General features: G+C 43.2%; 1 protein-coding gene across 1 annotated transcript in view; it reads left to right on the top strand.

Moving 5' to 3' along the window:
* Positions 1 to 21,965, top strand: part of LOC134087480 (NACHT, LRR and PYD domains-containing protein 12-like) — a 100,038-nt gene that overhangs the window by 25,129 nt on the left and 52,944 nt on the right. Inside the window, exon 15 of the mRNA XM_062540997.1 lies at positions 2,664 to 2,837. Coding sequence (XP_062396981.1) covers positions 2,664 to 2,837 — 174 coding nt within the window. The remainder of the gene's footprint in view (positions 1 to 2,663; positions 2,838 to 21,965) is intronic.

Genomic DNA, 21,965 nt, shown 5'->3' with positions numbered 1-21,965 from the left:
TGAATGTATTAATATCACCATTCTGTTTTCTGATGTCTGTCTCTTGCCCTCTCACTCTATGCAGACTTGCTGGTTGTGAGCTAACAGAGGAATCCTGTAAGGTTGTAGCCTCTGCTTTGCAGTCCTCCATCTCCCTAAAGGAACTGGACCTGAGTCACAATGACCTGAAGGAGTCTGGAGTTCAGCTTCTCTCTACAGGACTCTGTAGCCCTCACTGTAAACTGCAGACTTTAAGGTGTGTATGTGCACACATATTGTGGCACTGTTGGCTGCCTGTCTGTAAATCTTTAGAATAAATCATCAGCTGCAGTATGTGGTAAAACAGACTGAGTCAGTCTACCCATGTCTATGTGCTGAAAACCTATTTCCAGCACAACTCTATTCTTACAAACAGAAACTATTATTTTAGTCAGTATCTTCTATTCCTTTCCCTCTTTATTTGTATGATAATGTGTCAATGTCTGGTAAAGAATGTTAATAAGTGTTGTTTTTTTTTTTTTGGTGTGTGTGTGTGTGGGGGGGGGGGGGGTGTTCAAAGCTTATAATGTTGATAATAATGATAAGCATATGAATGTATGCATGCCACCATTCTGTTTTCTGATGTCTGTCTCTTGCCCTCTCACTCTATGCAGACTTGCTGGTTGTGAGCTAACAGAGGAATCCTGTAAGGCTGTAGCCTCTGCTTTGCAGTCCTCCATCTCCCTAAAGGAACTGGACCTGAGTCACAATGACCTGAAGGAGTCTGGAGTTCAGCTTCTCTTTACAGGACTCAGTAGCCCTCACTGTAAACTGCAGTCTTTAAGGTTTGTATGTGCACACATATGGTGGCACTGTTGGCTGCCCGTCTGTAAATCTTTGGAATAAATCATCAGCTGCAGTATGTGTTAAAACAGACTGAGTCAGTGGCAACTTTTGAAAACAAGCTGTGAAATGATGGCATCAGTGCTGCAAGGGACACCTTCCCAGCTCTGACCTGCAGGATGCACTTTTAGATCAAGTACATTGTCATGTTGATATTAACAGAATAACAATAGATCCAGAGGTGATTACCAGGGTATTTAAAACTGCATGCTTTAACAAGGCAACAGGGCCAGATGGCATGTCTGCTTTTCTTATTAAAACATTTGCAGAGGAACTCCCACCGGCCTGGCATCCACTGTTTCAGCTCTCTATAGATTCCCAGTGTGATGTGGCAGCTCATAGGCGCGTCCTAATGGCGGTCGCTATGAGCTTTCATCTGCATTTTACCGTTTGAACTCACTCATGCTGATAACTTCACTCCTGTCCTCCATTATTACATGTACACATTGTTCATTCCCCATGCTGTGTGTGTAGAAACGGATGGGTGAAAACCACACCAAATATTTCAGTCATGTTTGATTCATTCCACGTAAAACTCGTTTGTTGAAAATATCCATACTTGGCAACAACATCTGACAGTTAACATCTTACAAATATCTAGGGGTCCTCTTTCATAAAGATCTTATCTGGCACACACGTGGCAAATATTTGAACAAAAATCCACCAGCGTCTCCATTTGCAGAGTCTTTGGGATTTGTGAGAGCATCATGTTCATTTGTTATAGACTACGGCATCACCAGCTGGTTTTGAAATCGTACAGTTAAGTTCAAGGCCCAACTACGTAATGTGGTCAAAGCAGCTGGACAAATGATGGAGGCCCTGCTCCCCTCACTCTCCAAGACATATCTGAGCAGTCCACTCTACAGCAGGCTGACAGAATTCTATCTGACCCCTCCCATGTGCTGTACCAAGAATATGAGCTCATGAACACAGGAAGGAGGTACAGGGTCCCTTTCTGTTTAGCACAATCACTACAAACATTCCTCTGTCCCCCTGTCAGTCAACATGATGAATGGGCAACGTGGGCAGAACAGTAGGAAGGCCCAAAACCAATACTAAGTGCTGAATAGGGGGCTGTGTATGGGGGCTGAACTGAGTGGAGATGTGCTGAGGCTGTGGTGTATGGATGTGCTGTGTGTGACTGGAGAGTACAGAGAGAGAGAGTGAGTGTCTACTTTGGGATTGTGCTTAATGGGACTGGGTGAGAGAGAGTGCTATTTATGGGCTGTTTATTGGGCTTTTAACATGATGTGAGTGCCATTTATGGCATGACGGATGACTGTGAATGTGTGCCCTTTTTGTATTTTATATTTTTATTTACTCTATGTATAACATATGTGCTATGTTCTGTGATGTGTTGTGTATTGTGGCTGTGGCAGCTTACCCCTTATCCAAAACACATTTCTCCCTTGAGAGACCTAATAAAGGAACCTTGACCTTGATGCAAGCATTTCAGAATAGTGGAAAAGAGAATGCAAAAGTCAGTTAGATACATTTAGTCTTATCTGATCAATCAGGAAGAGAACAATTATTTGCCGTAAGTTAAGTTAAGCCCTAGAACATGAATCACCCCTGCTGCCCACATGACACTACAAGACAACAGCAACAAGTTGTTTACATGGCTGCAGATTGTGTAATGTAGTGTTTCTCCAGTCAATGTCCCTGCTGTGTACATAATGTGAGTGCTACACACATCTGTGCCTGTGTCAATCCTCATGAGATACAGTGACCTCATGGTGCTGAAGGATGGCCTGAAAATGTCCAGTGTTCAAAGACTGACCTTCCACTCTCCTTTGAAACAGGCTCAATCTGTGTCACCTCTCTAAAGCAAGCTGTGAAATGATGGCATCTGTGCTGCAAAGTGCACCTTCCCATCTGAGAGAACTGGACATGAGTGGCAATGACCTGCAGGATGAAGGAGTGGAGCTGCTCTGTGCAGGACTAAGAGATCCACAATGCAAGCTGGAGACACTGAGGTCAGTAATTAGGAATGTTATGTAATATAGTACTGTATGTTAACCACCAGGAAGAAAAACCAATGTGCCTGTGTGTGATGTCAAATTGTACATCTGTGAATATTTATATTGATCTGCACTTGTCATGTTAAATGGTGACATTTAGGGATTGTCAGTCAAACTGACTGATTAAGCAAATGACCTGTATACCTTTTACTGCATTTCTTTCATTTATGATTAAGAAAGAGCATCTGTTGTTTCAGACTGTCTGGTTGTCTCATCACACATGAGGGCTGTTCTCTCTTGTCCTCTGCCCTCAAATCAAACCCCTCCTACCTGAAACAGCTGGATCTGAGCTACAATCACCCAGGAGACTCGGGTGTCAGAGAGCTCACAGACAGACTGAATGATCCCGGCTGTAAACTAGAGACGTTGGGGTGAGATGTGTTACATCTTAGATTACTTTCTAGTGGAGCTGTTCATCCATTTGTGTCCTGTGTTGGAGAGCTTTCTGTGTGGAGACTGAATATTTTGTCACATTTCCAGATGATTCCCTTCCACATATTAAACTGGGCATGATGTGGCCCTTTAAGCACTGCAAGTAAAAGGCAATCCCCCAGACTTACATACACATATGAGGCTTGTGAACAGTTTGCACTTTATTTAAAGCAAGTTTTAGAATTCATAGCATAAGATGGGCAACCATGTCTGCCCAGGCTACAGAAGATGATTAGGCACAGCTTGCACAGTGACCCACTGATGGGTGAAGGAGAACCAAGCTTTGAACAATTAGTAGGTAAATAAAGAGATAGATAAATAATTTAAATACATTAATAATGTCCACAACACAGGGGGCAATAAAGACCACTTGCATGGTGTAAGGAAAAGCACATTCATATTTGCATATGTTCAACTCCCAATGAGGAAGCTCATGATGCACTTGCAGAGGGGATAAGGCCCACTATGAGAAGTGTGTCTGTTAGTTTGAAGGGGCTGATGCTGTTTCACTAGTTCACTTATTGGATTGCTTAGACTGAGTGCAGAGAATAGTGAGTTTGGCTTGGTAGCTGGCCACGGTCCTGGGATGCCAATAGTGGAGATCACATGTGACTGTGAGTGATGTCCGCTAACACCCCATGAGCGCTTTCATCAGAGGCTGCTACGAGAGGGAAATTAAACAGGAATTGGAGACCTGATAAACTAGTCGGATATCTTACATTCAACTAACCCTTGAGGGGTGTAGATTAGTAGGTGTCCAAGGTCCAATGACCAAGCATACAATTTCCATTGCTAGGGATCCGTTTGTGCTCATGACTAGAAGTGAAGGCTGAATAGTGCGTATCTGCCCAACTTAGCCTGAGACCGGTGGGGAAAGCATCTGTGATGGAAAGTGAGCTGGATGGGGAGGACTGTGTAATGATATGAGATGTAGTGATTAAGTGTAGGAAAGAGTGAGCATCTTCTCTGTTGACCAGATTGGTGGCAGTATAATAGGAGACTGAGAATGTAGAATCGCCATGGCTGCAGCGATGTACGTTAGAATAGAAGTGGAAGGACTGTAAGAAAATATGTTATGGAAAGTATGTTCTAGAAACTGGAATAAACTGACAGAAAGGTGATTTAGAAGAGTGGAGGGGAGGCTCAATTAAGCATAATTCAGTCAGTGTTACTGATTGGTCAATATGCTCTGTTTGATATGAACCTTTAGGTTACTATGATCCATGGCTTGTAGATAAGGACAAGTGGATGCAAATCTATGCCAGATTAACCGTACTATGCCACATTTCCTCACTACATCTCAACGGCCAAATGGCAAATATGAGTGTGAGGCTGAAAGTGATCCTGGAACAGAATCTGTTGCTATGATAAATGTGGGCCTCCTGCATGACTTAAGGTGGAAACTCTGCATTCCAGATCATGAGCAGGTTGTGAGTTATCAGAGCAGCGCAGGGGTCTGGCATATCCTGCATCTGCATTCTGTGCATGCGGTGCTGGCTAAGTGTGTGACTATTACATCCACGCGGCAGGTGGAGGTGTAGCGTGCCTCCAGATTTGTGCAAGCGGGGTGGACGTTTGAGCAATGGCCCAGATTGTGTTGTGCCTGCTGCTGGGCTCAGTGAAATATAACTAGGATTTACGGAGCACCGTGATCAAGTTGGACGTGGTTCAACTACACCGTGATACACGCAAGCACACAGGAGTGACAACTGTGTTGCGCTTGCTTGGAGCAGTGGCGGCCATTCATGTGTTGCACGAGCCATGAGAACGATGGGTGTCGGGGATCAGTGGAGCTTTTGCAGCATTTCTCAGAGCTCAGTAGAGCTGTTGCTGCATGGGTCTCAGTAGAGCTGTTGCTGCATGGGTCTCAGCAGAGATGTTGCTGCATGGGTCTCAGTAAAGCTGTTGCTGCATGGGTCTCAGCAGAGCTGTTGCTGCATGGGTCTCAGCAGAGCTGTTGCTGCATGGGTCTCAGTAGAGCTGTTGCTGCATGGGTCTCAGCAGAGCTGTTGCTGCATGGGTCTCAGTAGAGCTGTTGCTGCATGGGTCTCAGTAGAGATGTTGATGCATGGGTCCAAGGGATCATTTCATCCTATCTGTGGCAGCCTTAAAGCAAGAATTGGACCTGGGCTGGAAGAAAACTGTTAGAATACCATTTACGTGATTAATATCCAATATTCAGCACGATACAACATACAACACAGTATACATGATGGGCAGATAAGGCATGAATAGGCATGAAATGATGAGTAGGTTGATGGCATGAAATGATAGGCATGAGTAGGCAGATGGAATGGAATGTTGTTCCATGGCACTGCTGGGTGCCCAAGCTGATGGTGCGGGGAAATCCAGCGTGGCTCCGGGCATGGAATGGGTAGAGGGTAGAGGGGCAAAGGGAGGGAGCAGTTGCCCCCAAACAACTGGAAGGGGGGCAGCCTGGGAGGGAAGTCCTGGCTGGGAGGGTTGGAGGTAGTCAGGGGGCCAAAACTGATATTAAAACTTTGTCGGACACTTTTTGGTACAAGCATACAACCCATCCAGTATTGATATTTAACCCCTCAACATGAGTTCTAGACAGGTTGTCAGCTTAGAAAATGTTATTTTGTCCATTTTAACACTATATTCTTAAAAATGGAAAAAGCGGATTTTTCCCCCAAAGTGCTTCCTTTTTCTTCCATGTTACCTACTGTAATTTTGGGCAAATGTGCAATATAATCCAACTTGTGTGCAAGCATGATCATTACAAAATAATGATCAATAAATACCACAAGAGTATCACACCACAAGGGCCACTGTTGTGTCAGGGGGCCAATTCTGAAAAGGGCTTCCGTTAAGACTTTTGCAGACATGTTTTGGTTCAAGCTGTCAGTGTCACCCTATTTTTTTTTTGTTAGAAGACACAAATAGGTAAGATATCAGGGTGGTTGTGAAGACGAAGTTAAAAGCTTGTATGGAGAGACATGCAATGCTGCACAAGTTATAATATTTAAATGTTAGAATGAAAATGTAGAACTGTAGATGGTGGTGTATAGTGCTATTTAACTTCATTAATATACCAGGCTGTGACACAATGATATTTAATGGACATATTACTATAGCTATTCATTCAATCCAAACATAATTGCTCTCACTTCTTTAGGGTTAGGGGTTAGTAACTAGTTAGCAATAACAACTTTGTTATAGTCGTATGGCAAAGGTATGTTTTTCCCCTGTAAAACCCGGGAAGTTAACTGAACTCAAATTATTTGAGTATACTGTAAAGCCTGGGAAGCTAACTTATCTTAAATTATTTGAGTAAACCGGATGCCTTGACATTTGAGTTTGGCAACTCATTTAATTTGAGTGTAAATAAGTCATTCAACTGGAGTTATTAGTATATTGTACAGTATGTATTGCATTTTGTGTTGGGATAACTTAAAGGAGTCAAGTAAACTACACTAATTTTATTCATCTAATAACAACTTGAGTGAATTGTCATGACAAGTAAGAATTATGTAGGCCTACACACGAAAAAATGCAATGTACTCAATGTGTGAGCTATCATTTTCTATGGATTATGGGTAAATGCTTCTTTGATTTTCTAATAAGTATTTGTTCTCTTAGCTGTTAATTGTGGCTTCTTACTGTTTACCAGGTGATGGGCAAAAATATTGTGTTGATGATTTTCTGAATATGGTCAGATATACCATTAAGGAGAAGCCCATTCTCAAAATATAAAGAACATTTTGAAGTTCACTTTTTCTTGGCCTAATGCAAAGTTGATTGCGTTTCCCAATTTGACTTTGACCTATAGTCACTTGAAAGTATCACAAAGTTGAGTATCCCAATGGTGTGATTGAGCCTCCTATTGTCTGTCTGTATTGTCTCTTGGGGAGATACAGACACATTATGCATGTTTACATTGAGTAACTATATTACCCCTCTTATGGACAGGATATGAGCTTCAGGAGTAAAGATTTCAGGATTTTTTTATAGGTTTAAATTTCTATTAAATGAATAGGATTACTGCAGAATGATGGTAGTGAAACATAATATTTATCACCATGGCAGTACTGGCCATCATGATATACTGTATCTTCAGATTATCATTACGTCTGTCAGAAGCATTACAAGTGATCTAAGATTTTAAAATCAGCCCACAGGCCAAGTCTGTTATGGATAGTCATCTGCTTGATGGTGTGTGGTGTCAATGTAAATAACACAATAATATAACAGCTATAGTATAGCCGTAAATATAGTTTAACTATTGCATTTAAGATTCAATTTCAGTCAAGATTAATATGTGATAATGTGTTAAGAATACTATGGACAGTGACATTCTGGGAAATGTAATGTGTGGTCAGCCATTTCTTATTGTGAATATACTTCTTGCCATGATTACTTAATTGAAATGAGTGGCATACAGTCATGGCTGAAAGTGTTGGCCCCCCTTGCAATGAATAATGTATCATGAATAAATAAATGTTCTTCCTTAAAAGACTGGGGTCATACGTATTGGCACCCCTATGTTAACCCTATGTTCTCAACTCCCATAGAGGCAGGCAGATTTTTATTTTTAAAGGCCACTTATTTCATGGATCCAGGATACTATGCATCGTGATAAAGTTCCATTGGTCTTTAGAACTAAAATTGCCCCACATCATCACACACCCTTCACCATACCTAGAGATTGGCATGGTGTTTTGTTCAGTTTTGTTCAGTTAGCCTATTAGCCTGTTTGATGCTCATTGAGCTCAATGCAAATCAAACCAGCTAATAGGCCAACTGAACAAAACACCATGGCAATCTCTAGTTATGGTGAAGGGTGTGTGATGATGTGGGGCTATTTTACAGAAGGTACCCAGGGACCATGTCCATGTGCTCAGTCTGAGTCCTGGTCAGGGACATCGACACTGCCTGGTACTGCACTGACTTCCACTTTCCTCACATCCACATATCGTCAACTCCAAGCACCTGACCTGTACTCACCAAGCTCCAAGCACCTGACCTCTGTGGTTAAAAGCTGGGGGGAAAGCATGCCATCCTTCATGTGCCTTCTTCTGTTGGCTGCCTATACCCGAGCACCACTGCTTGGATGGGGAAAAATGCCTTTGCCATACGACTATAAGTTATTACTACTAACTAGTTACTTACCTCTAATCCTAAAGAACTGAGAGAGCAGTTATGTTTGGGTAGAATTGATAACTATAGTGATATGTCCATTAAACACAATTTGTCACAACCTGGTACATTAATGAAGTCAAATAGCACCATAGACCACCATCTACAGTTCTACATTTCCGCCATAACATTAAAGTATTACAACATGTGCAGCAGTGCACTGTCTCTCCCTACAAGCTTTAAACTTGGCTTGACTCATTCCCATAGATAGGGGTACTGATTGATAGAGGTTGGAATGCTATGTTATGTTTCCAATCTGATATTCACTTTGAAAACTGGTTCTCTTTAGGCGGAGATTGTTTTTTTCATGTTCTAGGTCTGTTGTCTCTTATACTGTACAATAAATGTTAATTCTGACACTTCAGCAGACATCCCACGAGTGTTAGCTTTCATTCCATACCATTTTTATCTATATGTTCCTTGTGGTTATGGAGATATTCAACATTTATCGTGGGCATGTCATGTTGAGCAGGAAACCAAAAAATTGGCCTGAAATTGCTTGCACAAGTCAAAAAAAAAAAAAAATTAGCTTGACAACCACCATAATATCTTACCTATGGGTGTCTTCTAACTAAAAAAATAGGTTGACCGCTTGTACCAAAACATATCCGCAAAAGTCTTAACGGAAGCCCTTTTCAGAATTGGCCCCCTGACTATAATGGTTTCTCAGAAAGCCAACATGAACAATTAAACAAATAATACTTTTAACACATGATTAACGCTTGCAAAGACAAGCGTTCATGAATTTGATTAGACCTCAATGTCGAAATAACTGGATGTCGCAAAAGCAGCATGTAAAGGACAGCCAGGATAGGCATAGGCCTATGACATCGGTAAATCTGTATGCGCGGCGGGAGTAGATAAATGAGCAGCACACATGAGCTCCTTGTCCATAGCCAACTTAGTAAGCACCGTGTAAATAAATAAAGGAATTGAGCAATCACTTTGAATTGAATATTTAGTAGGCTAAATAACAATCAAATAAATGTAGGCTATTGCTCACCTAATAAAGGCAACAAGTGCAAGTAGCCTACTATAGACCGCTTCCAACACAGCTATAACCTAACAAAGTAACAGAAAACACTCACCTTCTTTGAGTTGCAGGTCCACATAATCCCAAAAAAACACAGGCAAACCTATGGGCCTATTTACAGTCCATCCATGATTGTTAATTTCGCTGCGCTGTGCAGGAAGACAATCGCGTCCACTGTGGATGGCTTAAGCGAGGTCCGCCTCACTTCCAGCGTCCGGCCCGCGGTGCTAAAGTTCCGTTCACTGGGGCTGCTGCTTGCAGGGACACTTAAGACATACCACGCAAGTGTAGCATTGGGAGAATTGCCTCATGCCGTTTCCACCAAATAAAAAGCGTGAATGTTTTTTGGACATGAATTCTGACATAATTGAAAAAATCATGAATACATAAAACCAACTTTACTAGTGTTAAGCCTGAGCCCTACCCGAGCCTGTGCTATTAATTGCATTTAAAGCCCGTACCCGGCCTTAATTTGCATATTGTGTCGGGGTCCGTTGGGTCCCGACGGGCTTGCAGGCCTCTAGTGTGTGTGTTTGTGTGTGTGTGTGTGTCAGAGAGAGAGAGAGAGAGAGAGTTCATGCATTTTTGTTTCTGTGTGTGGTGGTGGTGGTGGTGAAGAAAAACACCCTTTCTCTCCCTCTGTAAACTCAGTGATGTGTCAAAACTTGCATTTTCTTCTCTCATCCTTCTTAAGGTATGACCATGGAGGAGAGTGCAGGATTAAACCAGGACCCAGAAAATGTGAGTGATTTTACTGTTCCTGAAAAAAAGCTGTTCACATCATTTACATGGAAGCATGTGTGTGTGTGTGTGTGTGTGTGTGTGTGTGTATGTGTGTGTGTGTGTGTGTGTCCACAGGAGAGGAGAGCCACACACTTCTGTGTGTGTGTGTGTGTGTGTGTGTGTGTGTCCACAGGAGTGTGTGTCTGTGTCTTACTGTCTTTGTGTGTTTGTGGTTGTGTGTGTGTGTGTGTGTGTGTGTGTGTGTGTGTGTGTGTCCACAGGAGAGGAGAGCCACACACTTCTGTGTCTGTGTGTGTGTGTGTGTGTGTGTGTGTGTGTGTGTCCACAGGAGTGTGTGTCTGTGTCTTACTGTCTTTGTGTGTGTATGTGTGTGTGTGTGTGTGTGTTGTACACATGTCCTGTTCTACCCCATGTTCTGATGAGGATGTTGTCTCCTCTCTCCTCTCCTCTTGTGTGCAGATGCCTGTGAGCTCACACTGGACCCAAACACAGCACACAGACGTCTCTCTCTCTCTGAGGGGAACAGAAAGGTGACACTTGGGCAGCAGCAGCCGTATCCTGACCACCCAGAGAGATTTGACTCCTACATTCAGGTGCTGTGTAGAGAGGGTCTGTCTGGACACCACCCAGAGAGATGTGACAGTCTGGGTCAGAGTCTAGTCAGCACGGGTCAGTCTGGACGCTACTACTGGGAGGCTGAGTGGAGTGGTTATGGGGATGAGGTAGCAGTGGCCTCTAAAAGCATGGAGAGGAAAGGGAGCAGCAGCAGGTTTGGATGGAATGCCAAGTCCTGGAATCTGAGGATCTCTTATAATAGTTACTCTGCCTGCCACAATAATAAGGAGACTGCCATACCTGCCCCCTCCTCCCGCTCCAACAGAGTAGGAGTGTACCTGGACTGGCCAGCAGGCACTCTGTCCTTCTACAGCGTCTCCTCTAACACACTCACCCACCTGCACACCTTCCACTCCACATTCACTGAGCCCCTCTATCCTGGGTTTTGGGTTGATAACTCCTCAGTGTCCCTGTGCCAGATCACATGACCTCCTAATCCTGCAGGAGAGGAGAGCCACAACCACTATGTGTACACACTCCTGTGTGTGTTTGTGTGTTCCTTGTCTTGCCTCCTCTGTGTTGCATCTTCCCTCTCACTGTCCCCCCTGTGTTTGCTGCTCCCTCCCTCTTTTTGTGTGTTGTGTGTGTCCTCTGTATACACTCGTGTGTGTGTGTGTGTGTGTGTGTGTGTGTGTGTGTAGCATCTTCCCTCTCACTACCCCCCCCTGTGTTTGCTGCTCCTCTTCTGTTTCTGATTCTGTGTGTCGGTATTGGTTGTGCGGAGATAATGCCTGTCAGTTGTGTGTGTGAGTTTGTGCGTGTTTGTGTGTCCACATGAGATGATAACGACACAAACCTGTTTACACACCTATATACATACGTGTGTGTGTGTGTGTGTGTGTGGGCTGGGAGTGTTAATCCACCGTTATTTTATATACCTATTCTGATATGCTTGAGAGTGAGAGGGAGGGAAGGGGAGTCCTTTTAGTTGAACATTAAATGAAATGTGTAATTGGCGAATGTCTTTTGTTTGATGTAACAAAGGGGAAATTCACAGGAAAATGAAATACAAATAAATAAAGAAAGAAAGAAATGAAATAAAAATGGTGTTTGCATGTGTGTGTGTGTGTGTGTGTGTGTGTGTGTGTGTGTGTAGCATCATGTTCAGCTATATGGCATATGTGCATTCTCAGTGAGCAGAGATCCACTAGACCTAAACCTGTGGGCATCCAGGTGGTACAGTATGTATCCGGGCGCTGGATCCAGGGCTTTGGTATGCAGGGGTGCAAATAGCATACTGTACATTGACATTTGTAGCCTACCAGACGGGGTACAAATTGCTGTGTGCACTGAGGTACGAATAGCATTCACTTCCCATTGCACCAGGGTGCACCGTATCCTGCTGGTTGGCACGCTCTCCACAGTGCATCTGTAGGGGTTGGTGAGGACCTGGGATGGCAAGCCAATCTTTACTAGTCCCCTCAATCCTTTGGTTAGCACTCTCTGTCAGCTGTGAAATGCTCCTGGTCCACTTGAGGTCTTGACACTGTGTGTGTGTGTGTGTGTGTGTGTGTGTGTGTGTGGACACCAAGGACCTAGTAGCTGTCCACTCTCTCCACTACTGAGTCACCAATGCTGTTGTTGCTCCCCCTCCTCGTGTCTATTACCATTTCCTCACTCTTGCTGATGTTTAGTGTGAGATTGTTGTAGTCTGTACTGGATTCCCACACCTCTCCTTTCACACCAATGACAGGTCAGCTGGGAGGAGGTCTTTGTTGGGTTGGGGCATATTGTGTGTGTGTGTGTGTGTGTGTGTGTGTGTGTGTGTGTGTGTGTTGCAGGATAAAGACACCGTGGGAGATTAGGTGCTTACTTTACTTACTTCCTTTCTTGGGGTCACTCACCCGTCTCCACTACTGTACATCACGTGTGTGTGTGTGTGTGTGTGTGTGTGTGTGTGTGTGTGTGTGTGTGTGTGTGTGTGTGTGTGTGTGTGTGTGTGTGTGTGTGTGAGTGTGAGTGTGTGCGAGTGTGCGTGTACTCCTCTCTCGTCTCCTCTGGTGTGCAGATACTTGTGAGCTCACACTGGACCCAGACACAGCACACAGAGCTTTCTCTCTCTCTCTCTCTCTCTCTCACTCTCTCTCTCTCTCTCTCACACTCTCTCTCTCTCTCTCTCTTTCTCTCTCTTTCTCTGAGGGGAACCGAAAGGTGACGTGTGATGGTGGAGAAGCCATGTGAACTGAACACCTGCACATTCTGGAAACACTTTCATCGATTTCACAACAGGTGAGCTGCAAATATTCACAGCGTGAGCAAATAGGGGAACGCACTGCAAGCTGCAGAGATGACAACGGAAAGGTTTCCATGGGGATCATATTTAAACAATGGAAGAGGAGAGTGTTCCTCTGTACAATATGGTAGGTCCTCTTGTACTTCGGTTGTCTGAGAGCAAACTTTGGAAGTCACGTACTGTGGGAAATCAAAGATGCTATACTAAGAGGTTTTTCACTGACTAGTACTGGCAACATAACACCAACAATGAGAACTATAACTGGAAAAACAAATCAAATCAAATGGAGCAATGAGACTGTTCTAACATTTAGAGTTTTCAGTTTGGAGCGTTGTTCTGCAGACAAATCCAACAGGATTGAGAAATCACACATTACATCATACAGTATGTGATATGACAGGGCTATATGCCTTCAAATGCTATCCATTGCTATCCATGTGAAAGCATCTATTTCATGTCTCAGCCAGTGATCCTAAAGCATCATTTCCGATCTGTAGACCCACTGCCTGTAAACCGCGTCTGTAACACGTATTGCTTTGTGGTGTCCTTTGGGTCAGACGCTGCTTGAGAAGGTGAGCGTGCCGAGACAGCGCTCTCACCAGAGTCCCGTGGTGAGTGTGGAGCGCTCAGCCTTGGTGGCTCTCCTGCAGCACATGCTGGAGAAGGAGAAGGAGCATGTGGAGGAGATGGAGAGGCTGAAGGTCTATCGTGTGTGTGTGTGTGTGTGTGTGTGTGTGTGTGTGTGTGGAGAAGGAGCATGTGGAGGAGATGGAGAGGCTGAAGGTCCTGCTGGACCAGCTGAGGAGGAGGGCTCAGCTGCAGAGTAGAGTAGCCAGCTGCACCAGTCCATGAGCTCAACACTAATAAGCTTCATGAACAAGTCACATTAAACAGGGCTATCGTGTGTGTGTGTGTGTGTGTGTGTGTGTGTGTGTGTGTGTGTGTGTTTGTGTGTGTGTGTGTGTGTGTGTGTGTGTGTCCAGAGCTGAGGATGAGGGCTCAGCTGCAGAGTAGGCAGCTGCACCAGTCCATGAGCTATAAACACAAATAAGCTTCATGAACAAGTGACATTAAACAGGTCTATCGTGTGTGTGTGTGTGTGTCCAGATCTCTAGTTTAACAGTCCTAATGCCCATGGGCATATATTGGGCCCGATTTTGCCGGTCGCGCAATGAGCTTTCGCCACTTGCGCAACCTTTAATTACTATTCTCTGTGAGCGCATCCTTCATTTGTCCAGCGCAAATGTACGTTCTCTAAATGGGAGATGATATTGCGCCCTAACGGGCGTGTCAGTGAAGAGAAGAGGTGTGGTCCGGCGCAAAGCTCGCCAGTCGCTAATATATGGATGAAGAAAGTAAGTGCGCCACTGACCAGGAAAAACCTAGTCGGAAATCACTCGCGCATAGCTGAAAGGCTATTATATGAGCGCATGAGGCTTGGGGATATGGAAGAGTGCACAGTGCGCACTTCTTTCATCAGCAGGAGCGCGCGCAGCCCGAATATAATTAAATAATATTTGTCCGTTTCTCGGTTTTAGGTTTGTGTATTGGTCAGCAAAAAGTAGCATACATAGCATAACAACATCCACATGCAATAATACAACAATAACGTCTAACAGTGACCTGCTCATTTAGACAACATTACACAGCCCTATGGCTAAGTTACCTTCAGTTAGTTTTGTTCTAGCATACCTTTAACGTCTGGCATTAAACAGCTGTAGTGTTCTGGCAACTGTCTACCTTGTTATTGCTCATCTGGAATAACTTCTCTAGCTGCCTCTATCCTCCATCCTTTCTGTTTTGTTTGTTTAAAGAACTTGCGATATCCATGATGAGTAGGAGTTAGTGAATTAGCTTCACATTGTGTGCTGATAGCGGAGTAAAAGAAAACAACACGTAGCCTAGTTGCGCGCCTGCGTGCGTAATCTCTCCTGTTCAGACGAAATGTGTGCGCGTGGATATAGCTATATAGCGCATTAAGTTAATTTTGATAACGTATTGACTGACTTTTTCTTAAAATAGAAGATTGTAAATAGCCTGATGGCAGGCAGCTAATGGGATGCTGTGCATATTGGGTGGGTACGGCATGGCATGCCAATTTGGTGTGAATACACACACACACACACACACAAGGGAAATGTAATAATGATAATGATCAATAGTGAGAACTAGCTTCTGACTACAGCTGCGGCTGCTGCGTTCATTCTGAAATAATCTATTTAAGTCATAAGCCCCGAGAGACCGTAAGCAAGTGCCTAAAACCCCCCTTAGCTGTTCTAAAATCAGTGTAGCCTAAACTATGGACTAGAGTGACTTATTGCTTTTCTAAAACGGTAACTATACGTCGATGTATTCATAGATAATCATTCTTCCGCCAATACATATTTCTTCCATAGGAATGGTTGCCATGCAACATCGACACGCAGCCACTTTAACTTTTGTGCAAGTTGTGGTAGTGCATTAACGAAATGCGGTCAAGGTGTATGTTTGTGTTGGATTTTATAACAGCATCGAACGCGATTCAGCCAATCATCATCAAGGACCGGAACTATCCGTGTTAGAAAATAATATTCACACATCATGTACATTATTTTCACAATTTCCCAGCATAAAAGTTGGGAAGGCTTAGGAAGTTAGGAAGTCTCCATTACGCGCCGCCCATGCCTCACGCACGAGCAAGTCGGTCTCTTCTGGAGTAGACGCCCAGGTAACTCCGCCATGATAATACCAACAGACCATTGAACAATGCGCCAGGCTTTTAAAGGGAATGAGAGTGTGAAATCTAATTGGTTTATAGCATGCTACGCCCAAAAGACACCCACGACTAATTAACTAAATTAAGACAACCCCTTTTCACTTTGCGCTGAGCGCAATGTTCACTTTTCAAGCTGTCATTATAGCCTTTTGCGCTAGGACCGCCCCCAAAGAAACTAGCGCGAGTGACTTGCGACAATGCCCAGTTGATCCTGATAATAGAGCCCATTGTATTGCCTCTCACTGAGTGGTATCTAATGACTTTAGCCACCTTTATATAAGCTGTATCTATTCCATGAGAGTGATGCCAACATGATAACATTCATGAATCCAATCAGCTGGAGACAACAGATGTGGACGAGGCTGGTGTGTGCTGTGTCCTTCATGTTTGTCTGGTCTCTGTGTCCATCTGAGCTTTCAGCAGGTAAGTGCACACCTGCCACCACTGCCCTCAGCACCTGCCCAAGAGAGCAGAGCGGCTGGTCAACACACTCCTGCTGGCCTCTCAGCTCAAGGCAAGAGCGGAGCTACGGAGGGGCAAGTGGAATCTGATGAAGACGCATCCACAGCCCGACTCAGGCGCCGCGTGAAGAAAGCTGTGGCGTCGCCCCTTGCCACCTCTGGGCCAAGGGCAGGGGAAGATGGAGCAGCGTCCTCAAACCTCATCCCTCCCCAAGCCTCCTCGTCCACTGTGTTGCACCAGGAAACACTTTGCCGGAGCGCTCCAGGCAGTAGGACGTCCACCCAACTCTTTGGCACTGATGCAGAGTCCTGCAAACAGGAGCAGTGTGTTGTGGCGCCATGCTCCTCCAACAGCAGCTTGGACTACTTCCTGTACTCATTCACACAGGCACGCCAACCTGAAAGTGGGATCCGTTCAACACAATGTGTTCAGGCAACTGAGACTGTGGTTCAGAGAGAGGAGTTTAGTGTGTTAGCAGAGAAACAGTGGAGAAGGAGATGAGCGGTCTAGGGCACAAGAGGGCTCAAACAGAGGCTTCTCCTCGCCACCATCGCCATCGGCTTACTGTTAAGGGATTCAGCCTGGATGTTTTGTTCCAAATAAAATATAGCATTTCAACACCAATGTACACTTCATTGTATGCTTCAATGCATGTTTCATAAAGATTCCAGTCATCAGAGTTGAGTGTTTTAGCGATTGTGAAAAGCTGTAATGAATGCATCCATGAGGAACTGAGAAGTGTGAATACTGTGGAGTGTTTTCTCATTTCATGTGTGAGGAGGAGGAGCTCATGATGAGCTTCTACACGCAATACTACATGAACATGGACGCCTGCGTAGAGATGCAGCAGAGGCCATTTTAGGGGGAGATGGAACAGAAGCCATTTCAAATGCACACATGAATGATGTAGCCGTGCAGGACTTGTGCAGGACACTGTAGGCTGAAGGAAAACACATGGTGTTGAAAAGGCAGCGGCTGAGGCCTGGGTTAATCAGCACAAGCCCCTTCAGAAGCCTGTTCTCAAGTGCTGCAATAGCAATACATGCATACAGTAGCACCTTATCATTGAGTCACATGGCCAGTCCATACCAGACCTTTGGAATCACTTCACAAATGTTTGTTCTATTATTTTATTTCTTGGAGTGTGTGTGTGTGTGTGTGTGTGTGTGAGAGTGAGTGTGTGAGTGTGTGTGTGTGTGTGTGTTAAAGAATCAGCTCGTCGTTGTCTCTGTGCTTAGAGGGAAAGATGAAAGTGAAGTCTTGTAGATGGCTGAGTAGTTGATCACTACAAGCACAGAGCAGATGAAGAGTTGTTTGATGAAATGTGTTTGGCAAGATTTGCAGCTTTTGGTTACTTTTGTGTGATGGAAAATGTACAAAAGATATAGAAAAATAATTTAAAATGTGTCCTATAAAGAACACATTCACCATGAATCTCAAACAAAGACTTTCAGAACAGAGCAATTATGTTTACTCTATTGGTTACATGAGGGCATGCAATACTACTTCATGACCACCAGAGTGTAGTGTTCCCGATTTTCTAAGCTCTATTCTAAGTGATTATCATTGGAAATTGACTATTTTTACTTGTATGCTATATATCTAATTCACTGTTGTTTAGACTGTATGTACAGTATGTCTGTGTATTAAATTAGCACAACATATGATCACCATGTGAGAATGCAGAGGTGGATGAATTACACAATTTCTTTACTGAAGTGAAATATACAGTAGATACACCTTGACAAATATTACTCCAATACAAGAAAGTTGCTGTCAGGTTTTTACTTCAGTTGCAGTACAGAAGTACTGGTTTTAAATAGAAATGGAAAAATAATTTAAAATGTGTCCTGTAAAGAACATACGCACCATGAATCTCAAACAAAGACTTTCAGAACAGAGCAATTATGTTTGCCCTATTGGTTACATGTTTAGTTGGAACCATCGTGATGGTTATGGAGACTTTCACAATAACAAACATGTTTGATGAAGATGGCGTTTTAAAGTCTGTTAAGATGATTGTTGGTAAGGATAAGAGCAGGTCTGAAGTGGATGGTAATTTACTACAGTAAGAGATACTTCATATACACGGTGTCAACTGTGACCCGAACAGCTGGAATGTGTAGAGAGATTGTGAGCATGACGAAATGCAGTACCACTTCATGACCACTTGAGTGTAGTGTTTCTCATTTTCTAAGCACTATTCTAAGTGATTATCATTGGAAATGGAGTAATTGTGTGCTATATATCTAATTCACTGTTGTTTAGACTATATGTATGTCTGTATATTAAATTAGCACACCATATGATCACCATGTGTGAATGCAGGGAGAGAGGTGGACGAAGGACACAATTTCTTTACTGAAGTGAAATACAGATGCACCTTGACAATTGTAGTACTCCAATACAAGAAAGGTGCTGTCAGGTTTTTAAGTTGAAGTACAGAAGTACTTGCTTTTAAAACTTTACTTTAGTATTAACCCTTATAGGGTCTTCGCTTTTTTGGTTACAGGGGGTCCTGCCGGGTCTGGTAGACCCATGGCATTTTGGGGTCTTTAATTCAACATATTGAAACCTTTTTTTGTTAAAATACTCAGCAGATGTTTACTTCAACCTATTTGCAACCTATTTGTTGCCTTTACCTTTGTTAAATCACATGGTTATGCACAGAAGTGCTACTCGTTTTTGTTGCACTAATGCAACAAACTAAGGAAACGCAACATAAAACAGCCATAACTGGACAATGATCAACTAATGTACAAATGAAGGATGTTTTTCCAGAACTATAGTGAATTATTTATTAGGAATTGAACTCTCTCACTACATCTGCCATGATCCTCAGATTCTGAAACTTCTTCCTCTGCATCATCTTCAAGTCCCCCTGTCTCTTCCAGTATCAATTCTAAGGCAGTCTGAACTGAGAATCGCTTTGCCATCTTGTGTGGTATTCATTCCCGCAGGACAGATGGTGAAATGTGTGGGAATATGGGTGCATATTGTTGGGTTAAGGGTTGGGTTAGGGTTGGGTGCTCCAATTTTGTAACAATGTTGCAACCTTGTGCGAGAACTGCACTGGTGGCTCACACTAAGGGCCCATTCACCTGCTTTACTTCTCTCTCTCTCCCTCTCTCTCTTTCTCTCTCTCCCTCACTCACTCACTCTCTCTCTCTCTCTCTCTCTCTCTCTCTCTCACACACACACACACACACACACACACACACACACATACACAGGCCCAGAAACCTAAAAGGGCAAATGAGGTAACACAGGACCTATGATTTCCGCACATTATAGCCCCGGGTCCAGTAGACCCGCGAAGACCCTGTATGTAATAGAAATGTGCAGGGGGGGTTCAATTATTTTTTTTTTCTGAATTATGTTCCTGACACAAAATGAGCTAAGGCCAATGAATCTCAGTTTGAAAAAATAATTATTTGTATCACTTTTCTTAAGATGAAAACTGAAAACGGGTCCCACAGACCCGAAGACCTTATAAGGGTTGAATGTGTTTATTTCGTCATATAGGGTATCCTTTGGTTGGTCATCGGATTTGAACAGAGCTTTAGTTCCTTATATCCAACAACACATTTGATCTATTCTCATGACTTTGCAACTGTTCAATTGGATGCAATATTGTAATGCAAATCATGATTAATTCTCTGTTCACACATTCAAAACATTTTCACCAACAATGGCAGCGTTTCCCAGATTCGTTAAGAAGCTCTTAAGGAGAGTTCTTAGAACGTTCTTAGAGTGCTCCTAAGAAGTTATTGGCGCTTTACAGTTTTTTTCAATCGCTAACAAGCGTTTGTCCATTCAGTTGACACATTTTCAAAACTCTAAACACAGTTAGCACAGCATCGGTCTTTTGTGGCCATACCATTCACACATTTCATGTTGTTTTCACACAGTATGCAGTCAGTGAATACATTTTCACAACGCTTACATTTTCTTAACAGACAAACTATACTTCCCAACAAAATACTGGATCTTTTTTGTATTATTTTCGAATGCTAACACACAACATCCCACAATAGTTAAAACAATATTCCAAACCTTAGATACAGTATAAATACCTCTGCTTCTACAATGTTATCAATTCAAAAGCAATATATCTCAGTTGATAATAAACAAACAATCAAATAATTGACACACAGATGATTTATGTTGGGTAAATTGGGCCAACCACAGCTGATTCCAGTCTATCTTAGACTCAGTGGCAGGGGTTATTTCTCTCTATTACATTGACACTTACACAGTAAAAAGAGGAGGTGATGTTTTTGGAAGCAGAAACAGAAAAAGACAAATACTGTAATGTCTTGACGAGGAAGAGTAAGAGTAAGGGGCCCAGGGAGAAGACCAGGCCCAATGAGAGATGCAGTGAGAGGTGCAGGAGCACTGAGAGGAGCAGGTGCAGAGATTAGACACAGTAATATTGTGCTTTTTTTTTGTTCACCCCCTTTTTATCTGGGCTTTTTGCTGTTGTTTTTTGTTCAGAATGCTCTTGTGTTTCATGGATATTTTGTTCACTGCAATGCTGTAAAACTTTTTCTCTTCTATCATAGTCTACTGTAAACAGTATTTACTGCACCTCCCGTAGGCCTATAGTGAACTGTAAAAAAAAAAAAAAAAGATTTGCTTTTTGCTGGAATGCATTTGAATGTGAACATTACATCTGGACATATACAGTTCCCAACCAAGAAATGTAGTGTCAAAATGCTGGATTGCATGTTTTGCATGCAAATACCTGTAAAACTGAAACATAAAAGTCTATGCAGTTTTTGTAATGTCAACAGTAGCCAGTATTTTGAAACCTAGTGTACTCTGATTGACTGCATGTATCTTGTGAAGTGAAAACAAGTTTCATTCTTTGACAAAATAACTTCATTTTGAATCAGGTATCCTGTGTTTTGGTAAAGTTAGTGTGTGCAGCGAAATGACGAGTTAGTGTAGGCCTATATGTAACAAAATGTGGTGTAACAACATGGAATGTGCTTTTGAGAGGAAAATTATCCATTTGGCCAATTGTGTTTTGTAGGTGAGAGTCTGTGTTTAGAGTTTTGAAAATGTGTCAAATGAATGGACAAACGCTTGTTAGCGATTGAAAAAAACTGTAGAGCTTCTTAACGAATCTGGGAAACCCGGCCAATGACTGTGTGCAATGACTGTGTGCAATGAGCAATGACTGAGGTGTCATCTGTAGACTCTATGATGATCTGTATGATGATGTTGGGCTGGGCAGCATCACAGTCACACATTAAGAGGGAGTGCATCACAGGGCTGAGTACACAGTAGCCTTGTGGAGTGCCAGTGTTCATGGTGAGGGTTTCCAAGGTGGACATGCTGCAGCCTGCCAGTGAGGAAGCTCAGTATCCAGTTGCACAGTGCAGAGGAGAAACCCCAGGTAGTGTACTGTAGCTTGATTATGAGTGCAGCGGGGATGATGGCTGAGCTACAGTATACAGTCAAAAGCAGTCTGGCATAATGTTCTTATGGCTATCACCATACTAAGCTCAATCATTTAAGACTGAACATTACTCTGGGGAGTCTGCACTTTGTTTCTACTGCACAAGAGGCGTGATCAGAGGGCAAAGTTCAAATGACTCTGTACGCCTTTGGATAGTCCTTCAACCAATCACACCAACGATC

Source organism: Sardina pilchardus, chromosome 1 (assembly GCF_963854185.1).
Source record: "Sardina pilchardus chromosome 1, fSarPil1.1, whole genome shotgun sequence".
In the NCBI taxonomy this organism is placed as follows: domain Eukaryota; kingdom Metazoa; phylum Chordata; class Actinopteri; order Clupeiformes; family Clupeidae; genus Sardina; species Sardina pilchardus.
The sequence above is the reverse complement of the archived record's forward strand: the minus strand, read 5'-3'. Positions and strand labels throughout refer to the sequence as shown.